At 37.1% G+C, this 12,799-nt stretch overlaps 1 protein-coding gene across 13 annotated transcripts in view; it reads right to left on the bottom strand.

The window, feature by feature from the left end:
• The window catches only part of ROBO2 (roundabout guidance receptor 2), an 863,595-nt gene that overhangs the window by 130,622 nt on the left and 720,174 nt on the right, over positions 1-12,799 (bottom strand). For 7 of the 13 annotated variants that reach the window (XM_061627934.1, XM_061627941.1, XM_061627939.1 and 4 more), the window contains 2 exons: positions 11,413-11,537; positions 5,693-5,864 (listed from right to left, as the gene is read on the bottom strand). In XM_061627934.1, the coding sequence (XP_061483918.1) occupies positions 5,693-5,864; positions 11,413-11,537 (297 nt within the window). Of the gene's footprint in view, positions 1-5,692; positions 5,865-10,076; positions 10,158-11,412; positions 11,538-12,799 lie in introns of all 13 variants that reach the window. The other 6 variants (XM_061627931.1, XM_061627933.1, XM_061627938.1 and 3 more) reach the window with 1 other exon arrangement.

Here is a 12,799-nt window from a genome sequence, read left to right as displayed (position 1 = left end):
AAAGACCTTATCTTGGAAGACAATCTTACTCGACCACGAGTGATCGCCAGTGAAAATAAGCCAAGTCATTAATAAAAATGTTGAAGTGCACTGGCCCAGGACTGAGCCCTGTGGTACCCTGCTCATTACCTCCCCACAGTTTGAGAAGGAACCATTGATAAGCACTCTTTGAGTACGATTCTGGAGCTGACTGTGGATCCACCTGATAGTTGTACCATCCAGCCCACATTTAGATAATCAGAATATCATGGGGCATTTTGTCAAAAGCTTTGCTGAAGTCGAGATATATTATGTCCATACCATTCCCACAGTCTACCAAGGAGGTTACCCAATCAAAAAATGAAATAAGATTAGTCTAGCAGGATTTGTTCTTGATAAATCCATGTTGGCTTCTAGTAATCACTGCATTGTTTTCAAAGTGCTTACAGATTGACCGTTGCATAATCTGCTCCAGAATTTCCCCAGGGATCAATGTCAGGCTGACTGGTCTGCAGTTCCCAGGTTCCTCCTTTTTGCCCTTTTTGAAGGTAGGGATGACATTACTCCTCCTCCAGTCATCTGGCTCTTCACCCATTCTCCACAATTTCACAAAGGTAATAGACAGTGGTTCTGAGAGTTCTTTAGCCAGTTCCTTCAATACTCTAGGATGCAGCTCATCAGGCCCTGCAGATTTGAACTCGTTCAAAGTGATTAGGTATTTGTTGACAATTTCTCTATCAATCTCAAGCTGCAATCCTGCTCCTTCAACTTCACATTTCTCAGGAGGGTCATAGACCCTCTTTTGGGAGAAGGCTGAGCCAAAGTAGGAATTGAGCACTTCTACCTTTTCTTTGTCATCTGTTATCATTTTGCCATCCTCACTGAGTAGCTGTACCACCGTTTCTTTTACTATGGATATACCCATTGCTTTTGGTATCTTTTGCTAACCTCAACTCATTCTCAGCTTTAGCCTTCCTGACGCCATCCCTGCAATTCTGTGCTACCTGTCTGTACTCTTCCTTTGTGGTCTGGCTGTCCTTCCATTTCCTATATGTGTCTTTTTTTGTTTTCAGGTCATCTCTAAGCTTTCTGTGAAGCTACATTGGCTTCTTTTGCTGTCTTCCCTCTTTTTTCCTTGACTGAATAGTTTGCCAATGTGCCTTTAGAAATTCCTCTTTTAGAAACTGCCAGCCATTTTGGACTCCTTTTCTCATTAGGAAACCTTACTTACCATTGTTCTGAGTTTATTAAAATTGGCTTTCCTAAACTCCAGGGTATGCTTATGGCTATTCTCAGCTTTTGCTCCCTTTAAAATCAAGAACTCTAATATAGTGTGGTCACTTTCCCCCAGAGTTCCCGTAACTGTCTCTTCCTCTACCAAGTCATCTCTGTTGGTTAGAATCAAGTCAAGGATAGCTGATTCTCTAGTAGCTTTGTCCACTTTCTGTAGAAGAAAGTTATCTCTAACTCAAGCCATTAGTTTCTTGGAGGGGCCGTGTTTGGCAGAATTTGTCTTCCAAAAGATATTGTGGTAACTGAAGTCCCCTATTACTATTATATCATGCCTCCTCGAAACATTGGCAATTTGCTTTACAAAAGTTTCATTCTCATGTTCTTGACTGGGTGGTTGGTAGTAGACTCCAACTACCATGTTTCTTTTATTCCTTGCCCCTTTATTTTAATCCAGATACTCTCGGTGGAGCTACTAAACTCACACTACTGTATTTTTGTGTAGGGATATATCTTTTTAACATATAGCCAACTCCACCTCCCTGTCTATTCCTTCTGTTCTTTTTGAACAAGTTATATCCTTCAATCACCGCATTCCAGTCATGGGAGTCATCCCACCAAGTTTCAGTTATACCTATCAAGTTGTATTTACTCTCCTGTATTAAGAGTTCAAGTTCATCCTATTTGTTTCCTATACTCTGGGCATTAGTATACAGACACCGAAGACCATGTGATTTATGGCCTGGCTTCCTTCCTACGTTCTTTATGAAGACTATTACTAGGTCCCATTAGTGTCATTCTCTCAGTTCCTCTTACTGTGCACAAGCCTTTGTTAGTCGTTACCACCAAGTTTATGTCTCCCTCCCCCTTAGGATTCAGTTTAAAGTTCTCCTGATTCGTTTCTCCATGCTGTGGCCAAACACATTCTTCCTAGTCCTTTGGCCAAACTTCTACTTTTGCACATATGGCCAAACTTCTAAACAAGTTGAAAGTGCAAATTTCTAAACTAAATGTTTGGTCATGAAGCTAATGCTACTAGTACATTCACAGACCATGGGCTTTCAGCACAAGGTGGTAATTTGATCAGATGTCCTTCAGTGGAGCTTGGCAGGCCTAGTACTTTAAGTTGGCTTAATTGCTCTGATGTCACAGAGAAACAGGGAAACCTAAGCCTAAGCAGCTAAGGGGCAACTAGGAGACATCTGAATTGGAATCGTAAGGTAAATAAGCAGTGTGCATTAAACAGCTTCAGCATTGCATGGATGTCATGGGCTTCTAAATTATACTTTCTTGCTTCAAACCCATTGAGCAGTTCCGAAGCATTTCAGGGAACACAAGAAACCGCTGGCTGCTTATTGTATGTGACAGAGAAGGAAATACTTGAAATCCAGGGGGAATGACACAATGCTGGAACAAAGAAGTCACTGTAATTTGTAGTGTCCACATTACAGAATGCATTAGGTTTCGTCTGACAGCCTGCTGAGTAGTGACTGTGGCTATAAGTAGCATTACCTTTCTTTTTCATTACTTTTCCCCATTCCTGTAGCCTGCACACATGCTAGGCTGGTGATGGAATGGCAACTTATTCCCTGTGTGCAATGCGCCTTAAAACTATACCAAACTGCATCTCCTATGAGTTCAGAATCCCTTTACATTTAACTGAAGAACAGAAAGAAAAACCTTCAGGTGAATTTTAGAGGACTGTATAGTCTCCCACAGGCTCTTCCTTAGGAAAGCTGGTTTCCAAATTAGGTCAATATACTTTTAAGTTAGCAGTCAGGCAGCTTGTTCTACCCTTCAGTGCCTTGCACATGTGCAAAAGTAATAATTCATTTAAATGTCAGAATAACATATGCTTTGTGATTTCAGCAGCTGAACATAAATGAATATGGATGTACATCTCCAATTGATGTTCAACAGAATTAATGTAAGTGTTAAGATTTGGAGAATATGGCATTAATTTGATATTTCTTTATGTTATATTTAATCATAATCTCTGTATGCGTGTGTGTGTGCATGCATGTGTATATATATATATATATATAAAATAATTGAAAGTATCAGTCCATTATTTCATATACTGAAGGTATTTCTATAACAATGCTGTCAGTTCAGCTAATTAGAATACAGACAAAGTATATGTGTGACCTGTAACGGTCCATTGTTTCAGCAGATAAAATATAATGAAATATAATGTCTTCCTCTCATTGGAGAGTAATGAAGAACAAAACTAATTTGCTCGACCAAAATTAATTAAACACATCAGATTTCATTGCACCTATTACTGTGAAAGTTTACCGCTGTTTCTGATATTATTACGGCAATGATGGAGTCTACGCACAATTTAACTGTTAAGTGAAGGAGCCGAACCTTATGAGGAACCACCAGATTAGGTTCTCCCTTTTTAGTCCTGAGTCACTTTGATCTTATCCCTCTTTGACTGCAGTCTCAAAAAATGTCCACTCTGTCCTGAATAGCACCTCTTCAAGAGTATGATCTATTACAGTCATGGTGTACATTTACTGACATGCCTTCTGACATGGCTTCTCCTTTTTTCAATACTTCGCATTTTGAAGGATGTGTTGATAATTGTTTATGATGTATCTTCTTACTCTGTTTTGTCACTTCTCTCTCAACATTTTCTCTTATATGTTTTGCCTTTTCAAAACACATTCTGTCAGTTTCTTCACCCATCTCTTCTTCCTGGTGACTATAATGTATTGCATGGTCTCTTGTCTATCCAACATTTGTCTAATGTAGTTTCAAGGTGCTGCAGGACTCTACATTATTTCAAAAGCAGAAATGGTAGGCTCTCATCATAGACTATGTCTCATGTAGCAGCAAAAACACTGTAGGCAATACAGAGATGTTACATAGTATCAGTCCTCCCCCCTTATTCTGATAAAAAATGATGTGTGGTACTCATATTTTCATAAAAGTGCTGTAGGCGCCAGCACAAAATCACTGTATTGGTGAGCACAGTCACAAAAAAGCACTGCATAGTACTAATAGTAATTAACAGTAGATGAAGAAAGAAAATAGAAGATTTGGGGAATGCTGATGAGAATGTAGAAGCAGTGGCCTGGATTGAAAGCAAATGGTATGCAACATGTCACTTCTATGCAACATGTGAACTGGATCTGAGAAATCTAGACGTAGCAGAATAAGATCTAGCGTCAGTGTGGCATAGTAGATAAACTACTGAGTTTGGACCAGGGAGATTTGGGTTCAAATTCTCTTTCAGTCATGATACCAGACTGGTCACTCTGTCTCAGCTGAATCTATCTCACAGGGCTAGGACGACGATAAAATGAGAAAGTGCCATATATACTGCACCACATATATACTGCATATATGTAAATTACTTGAAGGAAGGACAGGATACAAATAAGAGACAGATAGATAGATAAGCAGTTATATCAATTCTCTCAAAAATAACCTATTTTATATAAAAATGGATGTAATTAAAGCACATCACTTAGCATCAGTCTGTACATTAAAATGATCATTTTGTACAGCCCTCTTGAGATTGCACCATTCCAGCTGAAAGTGTGGTATTCTATGCGTGAATGGTCTGTGTTGTTGTTTTTAAAAAGATCCTCCTCTGATGTAGAAAACTAGCATATTAGACCAAAGGATGGTTACAGTATCTCTCTCTCTCTCTCTCTAATGTCTAGTTTTCCAAGTACAGGTAGGTTTTTTTTAAAAAAAAAACATGAGGGAAAGTTTAAATATGCAAACCATCTTCTGCAACAGAACTCTACCATGTGATTATTCTGAATGCATGGAGTGGTTCTTATTTTTAAAAGGCAGATTTTTCTATATTGTAAATATTTCCACACAGCTGAGTGCAGTTGCACTGCATATTTCATATTGATAAAGCATGCTTTTTCAAATTTATGCTTGAGAAATTTCTCAAAAGGGTAAGGTTTGCCTTATGTTATTAAACTAATTCAGCATGGAAACTACTAATAAGAAACAGACAGTTCAAAGAAAGGAGCTTTTCTTTCTATTTTGAACTTGAGACTCCTTATGCTTTGGCATAATGTAGAATAAGCCATCTGGTTAGAATAGGTGATAAACACTAAATAGGTGATAAACACTAAACCTCAAATGCTCAGAAAATAAACTTTAAACATGGCCTTGGGCACCAGCAATAATAATAATAATAATAATAATAATAAGGCAATAATCTAGCAATCTTAACAGGCGGAAGGGAAAATTTTAGTTAGCTGTTCTATAAATCTATCAAGCTGTTGAAGTGATAAATTAATAATGCAAAATTAATTTCACACAATAATCTATGTTTTTAATATACTTCAGGAAAATTAGAACCATTTAACCTTTTTCATTTTGGAAACTTTTCTTAAGAGAAAGAATAATTTAGCAAATAGTGAATTTTATATTTTCATCTGTGATTAGTGAAAGGTATTAGAGAATGACAGTGGCACAAAACATAGTTGCACGACAAATAATCACTTACCAATTATTATGGGTTGTGGCTCACTTTTCACTCCAACACCAGCACTAGTACTTGCTGCAACTTCTATTCTATACTGAATACCTGGATACAGGCCTCCAATCACTACAGATCGAATGGCTGCATCTACAGTTTTGTTGATATGAAATTTTGTTTCATTACCCAAGCACCAGATCTGAAAGAGGGAAACAAAATTATGGAGAAACAATTGCTTTGAGAAAGAATAGTGTAATAGCAATCTTCATTATGAAAACAATTATACATAAATCTTGATTGTTGCATTCATTTGAATTTCAATGAAGACTTGAAAATATCTACACATGCTCTTGTATCAATATTTTTCTCATTATTAATTATTTTAAGGAACCTAAATTAGGTTATAGACAAAGCTAAAAAAAGAAAAGAAAAGGATAAGCCTGGCTCTTATCAAAGACATGTAGAAAAAAGGAGGGGTGCGAACCCTGAATGCCAAAGGAGGGAGTATCAATATGTTTATTGTATATTGATTAGAGAATTTACTTGATTGCTCCAGTATAGTAATTTCGCATCTGTATATAGAGCTTTTAGCAACTATCATCCCCTGATGGGCTGAAACGCGTTGGGCATTTTATATTATAAGCTACTTCTTCTAAGAAAATATACAATAAACATATTGATACTCCCTCCTTTGGCATTCAGGGTTCGCACCCCTCCTTTTTTCTACACGTCATTGTATGCCTTCCACCTTCCTTTCTACTCCTATCAAAGACAGGCTGGATACATAAGGAAAGAAGAAACAAAACAAAAAGAGTAGGAGAAGAAGCCCAGATTCACGTTCTAGAGGTATCTAAATTCTTCTGCAATTGTTGATTCCTCAGCAATTTTCTCTTACACACACATATCAACCAGCAGGCAAAGATGAGCAGCAGAGGAAGGGGGGCAGAAATACATACAAAAAGAACAGTTAAGCATTTTAATTTTTTAAGAAAATTGTTTACTTTTGACTTAAATAGTTTGGGACCCAAGAATTTAGATGATAACCTTCCCCAGTAGTGACCAAGATCTGTGGGAAACCCTTTTGGTGGTATCACCAGTGGGTGTGCCCCAGTTAGCAGTGATCTCTTCTGTGGTGACGCCTTGATAGTGCAACTCCTTTCCTAGGGAAGTGCACTTGTTCTTTACCTTACTGACATTTAGGTGGAGGCTGGTAGAAGTGCATTTGGCAACTAAATGCCAGTTGGTATCAGCAGTTGTAGTGATGAATTATACTGTGTTAATGTTCACATTTTACAATAATTATATTTATGATATACAACTGCCTTGGGCTCCTATGGGAGGAAAGAGGCATCAACATGTAATTATTATTAAGAATACCCTGTGGGTCCACACAAGAATTAATAGTACAACAATGCATCCTTTAGGATGCACACCTTAACGTGGTGAGGAGGTTTGAGAGTGTTGAAGAAGCTGAGAGCAATGCCATCAGAGGTCTAGACCAAGAGGTTAGATTCCTAGCAGGGGCACCTACTACTAGCAGAAACCAGTAATGATCTGAAATGAATACTGATGAAAGTTAAAAAGGAAAGCACAAAAGCACAACTACACCTGAACATCAAAAAGACTAAAGTAATGACAACAGAAAATTTATTTAACTTTAAAGTTGACAATGAAGACATTGAACTTGTCAAGGATCAATACCTTGGCAGAGTCATTAACCAAAATGGAGACAATAGTCAAGAAATCATAAGAAGGCTAGGACTGGGGAGGGTAGCTATGAGAGATCTAGAAAAGGTCCTCAAATGCAAAGATGTATCCCTGACACTAAAGTCAGGATCATTCAGACCATGGTGTTCCCGATCTCTATGTATGGATGTGAAAGTTGGACAGTGAAAAAGGCGGATAAGAGAAAAATCAACTCATTTGAAATGTGGTGTTGGAGGAGAGCTTTGCGCATACCATGGACCGTGAAAAAGACAAATAACTGGGTGTTAAAACAAATTAAACCAGAACCGTCACTAGAAGCTAAAATTATGAAACTGAGGTTATCATACCTTGGGCACATAACAAGAAGACATGATTCACTAGAAAAGAACATAATGCTGGAAAAAACAGAAGAGAATAGAAAAAATAGGAAGGCCAAACAAGAGATGGATTGATTCCATAAGGGAAGCCACAGACCTGAACTTACAAGATCTGAACAGGGTGGCTCATGGCAGATGCTTTTGGAGGTCACTGATTCATAGGGTCGCCATAAGGCGTAATTGACTTCAAGGCACATAGCAACAAGCAATGCATTCTTGTCCCACCCACTCCCACAGCAACAATGTAATACTGACATTCTATAATGAGGTCTTGCACAAGACTTCAGTATTGTTTTAAAAAAACTCCCAATGGAGTCTCTGAAGTAATCCCCCACATGCACTGTGTGGAGATCTTGAGATAACAGCTCTGAACTGGGTTGCTGCAATCTGGACATCCTTTCAGCAGATGGCAATCAGCAGAAGTAGGCAAACGTGTATTCTTTGGGATGCTGGCCAAGTTTTGCTCAGGTGAGACTCAAACTGAAATGTCACATGTGACAAATTACCCCCCAAAATATGCTTCTACACTAGTGGTAAAGGAAAATCCAGATTAAAAAAAGGTAAAAAAAAGGGTAAGGGCTAGTATTTTGATGATGTCATTCAGACACTGGAAAAAGCTTGCATACATGAGCAGCACTGATTCCACAATAAACTCTTGTGTGGAAACTCCCAGGGACTGAACCTAAGTGCCTGGTTACTATGCTAATCACTGAGTTACCTATTCATGGTTTGGATAGACTAACATACTGCAAACTCAACTTTTTCTGTACTTCTTTTTAAAAACTGAACACAAAATGAGAAGCAAAAATGGGTACCTACTGAGAGTGCATGACTTACATCTTTTATCCTTTACATTTTACACATGTAAAATATATATAAAATTTTACACATGTAAAATATATATAAAATCATTATAGATATTATCGATTCTCACATTAATTTTAAAAGTCTTTTCAGATTGAACCATTCCTGTTTCAGTCTCAATGACATAGACTTGTAAACTGGAAGATGCCTTGGTAAATATGTATTTTATGGCTACGACTTATTTGTTTTGTATTTGCTGGTCTTTGACCAAAATAATAAATAATCATAATCATGAATACACATGGAATACATGAAAAAGAAGGAGTTCTTGCAGCTGCTAATACATTATTTATCTACTTTCTGTTTGTCAATGCCATTACAGAAATTGTTTAAGAATCCAGGTATCTTCCTCTTGCTGTAACTGAAGAAATACACAAAAGGGACCTTAAATACCACAGTATGTGGTACAGAGTAGATTATTCCAAGGCTTTTCTGTGTTTCTTATATTTATTCATGTGTGTTTTAGAGACAATGCAGGAATTTGAGAAAATTGCAGGAATTCTGTATTAGTCAAAAAATATTTTGGTATTCAATTACTGTAATAGTCCGGAATGCATTAACTAGCACTCTAGGGACCTCAAGCGATAATGTATTCATCTGTGAAATTACTATACCAAAGAAAGGTGATGCTGGTCAAATGTAAGTGGTGGTTTGTGTTATTCCTTTTCAAAGTGATCTTGTTTCTTATGAAAACAATCAAACGGCATTTCCATAACAGTGTCTATCCTTGTACACTGGAGGCACTGGAACAGGTTAGATGTACTCAGAGGATTGACAGACAGCAGAAATATCTCTCATTGCATCTGTATGTGGGGTGTGGGGAGGTTAATATGTACAACAGGTATTAAGAGCACATTGTTTACTATTCTTCCCTTTGGCTTCCACAAATACAAATAAAACAGGAAGCACATTGCCATAATGAGAAATGTCACATGCTAAGGGCATTCACCCATCTCACCAAGATGTTCTATGTTCCCCATATAGAGAACAAAAATAAATACGGTCTTCTGCAATGATGCAGTCATGCCTATCTACTTAACAGGTAAATGAACACATACTATAACTTGTTATAATGCATACCATGCCCTCCAGGTAAACAGAATTCCATTGTAAAAACCATGCAGGAAATTCTATTTCACCAAATAACTAAAGCAAATTACCATTAATTGATATGTATACTAATTAAAATTATCTTTATGCTGAAAACCTTAGGGCATGCTAATAAATATAGGTAAGAAACAAGGAGAACCTACAACAACCTGTGGAACAGGGAGGTTTAAAAAGATTATTACTTACATTGTGACCCTAGAGACAGTTTAACAAAAGAATGTTGAGTTCTATTTTTGTAACAACTATGGCCACAAGTCTGTTAATTTTATATCTCTGCAAGCCTAGCATGGTGTCTATATTTTGTTATGTAACAGTGGCTTGCCTTCCCTGAACCACAAACAGGGCAGTCTTACCATGAAGCAAGATGAAGTGGTTGCTTTGGGCAACAGATTCCAGAAAAGGTGCCCTTCTACTACCTCTCCTGACCTCTCCTTCTGTAAATTAAAAAACAATGAGTTCCAGTCCTAAGCAGAGTGGAAGGGATGCTGCTGTAATTTTGATTTTTTTTTTTTTTGCTTCAGGTGCAAAAATGTCAAAGACTGGATCTGATCACAAGTTCTTTTGAAGAGCTTCAAAAATGGTTTTCAATGCAGCAAGGGGAACTATTAGGAAAAAAAGTTTAAAGCCTCAACTGGAGAATGCAAACTATTGTGTGTGCCTAGGGAAGATTGCTTTTTTTTAGAACAGTGATATACCTAAAAGGACGGCTGAAATTCTCCTTTGGCTCTATCAATGACATTGCCTTTGTTACATGAAAATTGAAGCCAAGATGTATCAGACATCCCACCCTCTTCCATAATAGCAGACAGACACCAGAATGTTGGAATTCTCAACAAAAATACTCCTAAATCTGTACTAGCATACTAGCATAAATATATGTTTATCAAATCCACAGAAAGCTCAGTACAGCAATCCTATCTTGTTATTTTAAGATGTTCACATCTGGGATAGCACAGAGTAACCAGATACAACTTTCTGTTCAGCCATATAAGCTCACTGGAGGGTACTGAACTAGTCAACACCTCTCATAAATTATCTGAATTGTTTTACAGATAAACAAGAAAACAACTGAAAAGCAATTATTACATTGAATTGTCTGGAGGGGAAAAAATTCTCGGTTCCTGTATCTGTAACATGGGAATACTAATGAGCTATGCCACAGCAATGTTGTGGGGATGATAATAGTAGAACACTCTTTTAAAGTAGTGCAAAAATTATTTATTAACACAATTAATAGAAAATATACTAGGGATAGGATTTGTTGGCCAGTGTCGGTTCAAAAACAATCCATCAACCTAACAGGCTGGTATTGATTCGAGTTTATTTTTTGTCCATTAGCCACTGTCTTTACTCATCTGTTTTTTCCCCTTGGAAAAAGTACTGATATTAATATTGATACATTTAAAGGAAATATCAATATTTTAGAAGGAAATGTCAATAAATTAAAGGAAATATCTATAAATTGAAGGAAATATCAATAATAATATCAATATTAATATCAATAGTTTAGACAGATTTTTTTTTAAAAAAATCAGTTTCTGAAAATAGCAACAGAAAATAGTTACATAAAAATCCGACCTGCAATGACCACAAATAGGCAAATTAATTGAAAATTTGGTACCAAATCCAAATTGGTCATTATTCTAGCACATCCCTAAAACATACACAATATTTTTATTTAATTCCTACCTTGTATTCTTGAATAATTCCATTTTGGTGATCTGGAGGTGGAGGATCCCAGGAAATACTGATACTGGTGCTGTTGTGGTTTCCAACTGTCAGAACAGTAACAGATTGAGGAGGGGCACTTGGAGCTGTAGCAGACAGAGGTAACAAATGGAAGGAAAAACATTTTGTTACATATTCTAAAAGGAGTTAACATCTGATCAAAAGTTTATGCCCAACACCAGCCTAAATATGTACAGGTGTGTAACACATTTTGGATGACAGTGTGCACTTAATTACCTTGCTCCTAATCCCAGATGTCTGGCCTACTCAGTAGTTAGGAACAACAATGCATGCCAAGGCACTATTTTCTTTAGCATTCCTTCACATGTTCCATTGCTGAGCCACATGTCACATTAAAACCCTGATACGTTTGTGTTTGTTTTACCATTCTGAAAAATTATTCATAGATTATTGCCAGATTATTTAATTAGCTTGTTTTTTTAATGCAGAAGAACCATGCTGGATATAGACATTTAATTTTAATGTTGTGCTGCTTTATCTAATTTCATTCTTCAATATTACTAAAACAAGTCTAAGCCTGTGAGCAGAACTCTTCTAGATTTTTAGATTCTTTATATCACCTTGTACATTTCAAGCACTTTAGAAATATTGATGATGATCTCAAAAGACTCTAAAGGTGCATGGGTTGTGACCCAGAGAAGTGTGCAAACAAGTGTGGAAAGTGTGTTGTGATACTTAGTATCTTACTAACTGTCCTCTGCTTTCTTACTACTTGTCCCCTCATACCCAGGGGAGAGGTTAAGAGAAAAATTAAGAAAAGAGGCACTGAAATTCATGTGCAGCCTGTTTTGCATGGCTGAACAGGCTCTCTTGATCATGGCCAATGACTACAAAACTAACTGAAAGAGAAAAAAGCAGTAGCATTTCCTCTATTTCTGAAGCCCAGAGATCTTTCTGCAGCCAAAAGGCACCATCAGTGCACAAGAGGGAGCAATTAGCAGGCTTTGAGGTTTATAGAAGTGCAAAACATCTTAACAAAACAAACAAAAATGAAAACCCTAAGGGGGGAAAACCCATTAACACACAATGATGACTGAGCTTTCTGAATGCTAACTGACTCTAAGGGGTGGAGGAGAAGGAGAATGGAATGGAGTATCCGGAAGGACAGCATGGCTCAGTGACTGGAACACTGAACAGGAGCAGTTCACATTGCAACATTTTGTTACAGGTCCCACATGTTTCTCTGTTTAGATATGGATTCTAGCATTTATTATTTATATATTAATAACCCACATTTTCATAATAATATACCAAGGTGGAGTACAATATGTAAAAATAAAACCAGTAAAAACAGCATTAAGAATCAAAAGTCAACAAAAACAGATTG

The sequence above is a fragment of the Rhineura floridana genome, chromosome 5, assembly GCF_030035675.1.
Source record: "Rhineura floridana isolate rRhiFlo1 chromosome 5, rRhiFlo1.hap2, whole genome shotgun sequence".
Taxonomy (NCBI): Eukaryota; Metazoa; Chordata; class Lepidosauria; order Squamata; family Rhineuridae; genus Rhineura; species Rhineura floridana.
This window is presented reverse-complemented; position numbering and strand designations above follow the sequence as displayed.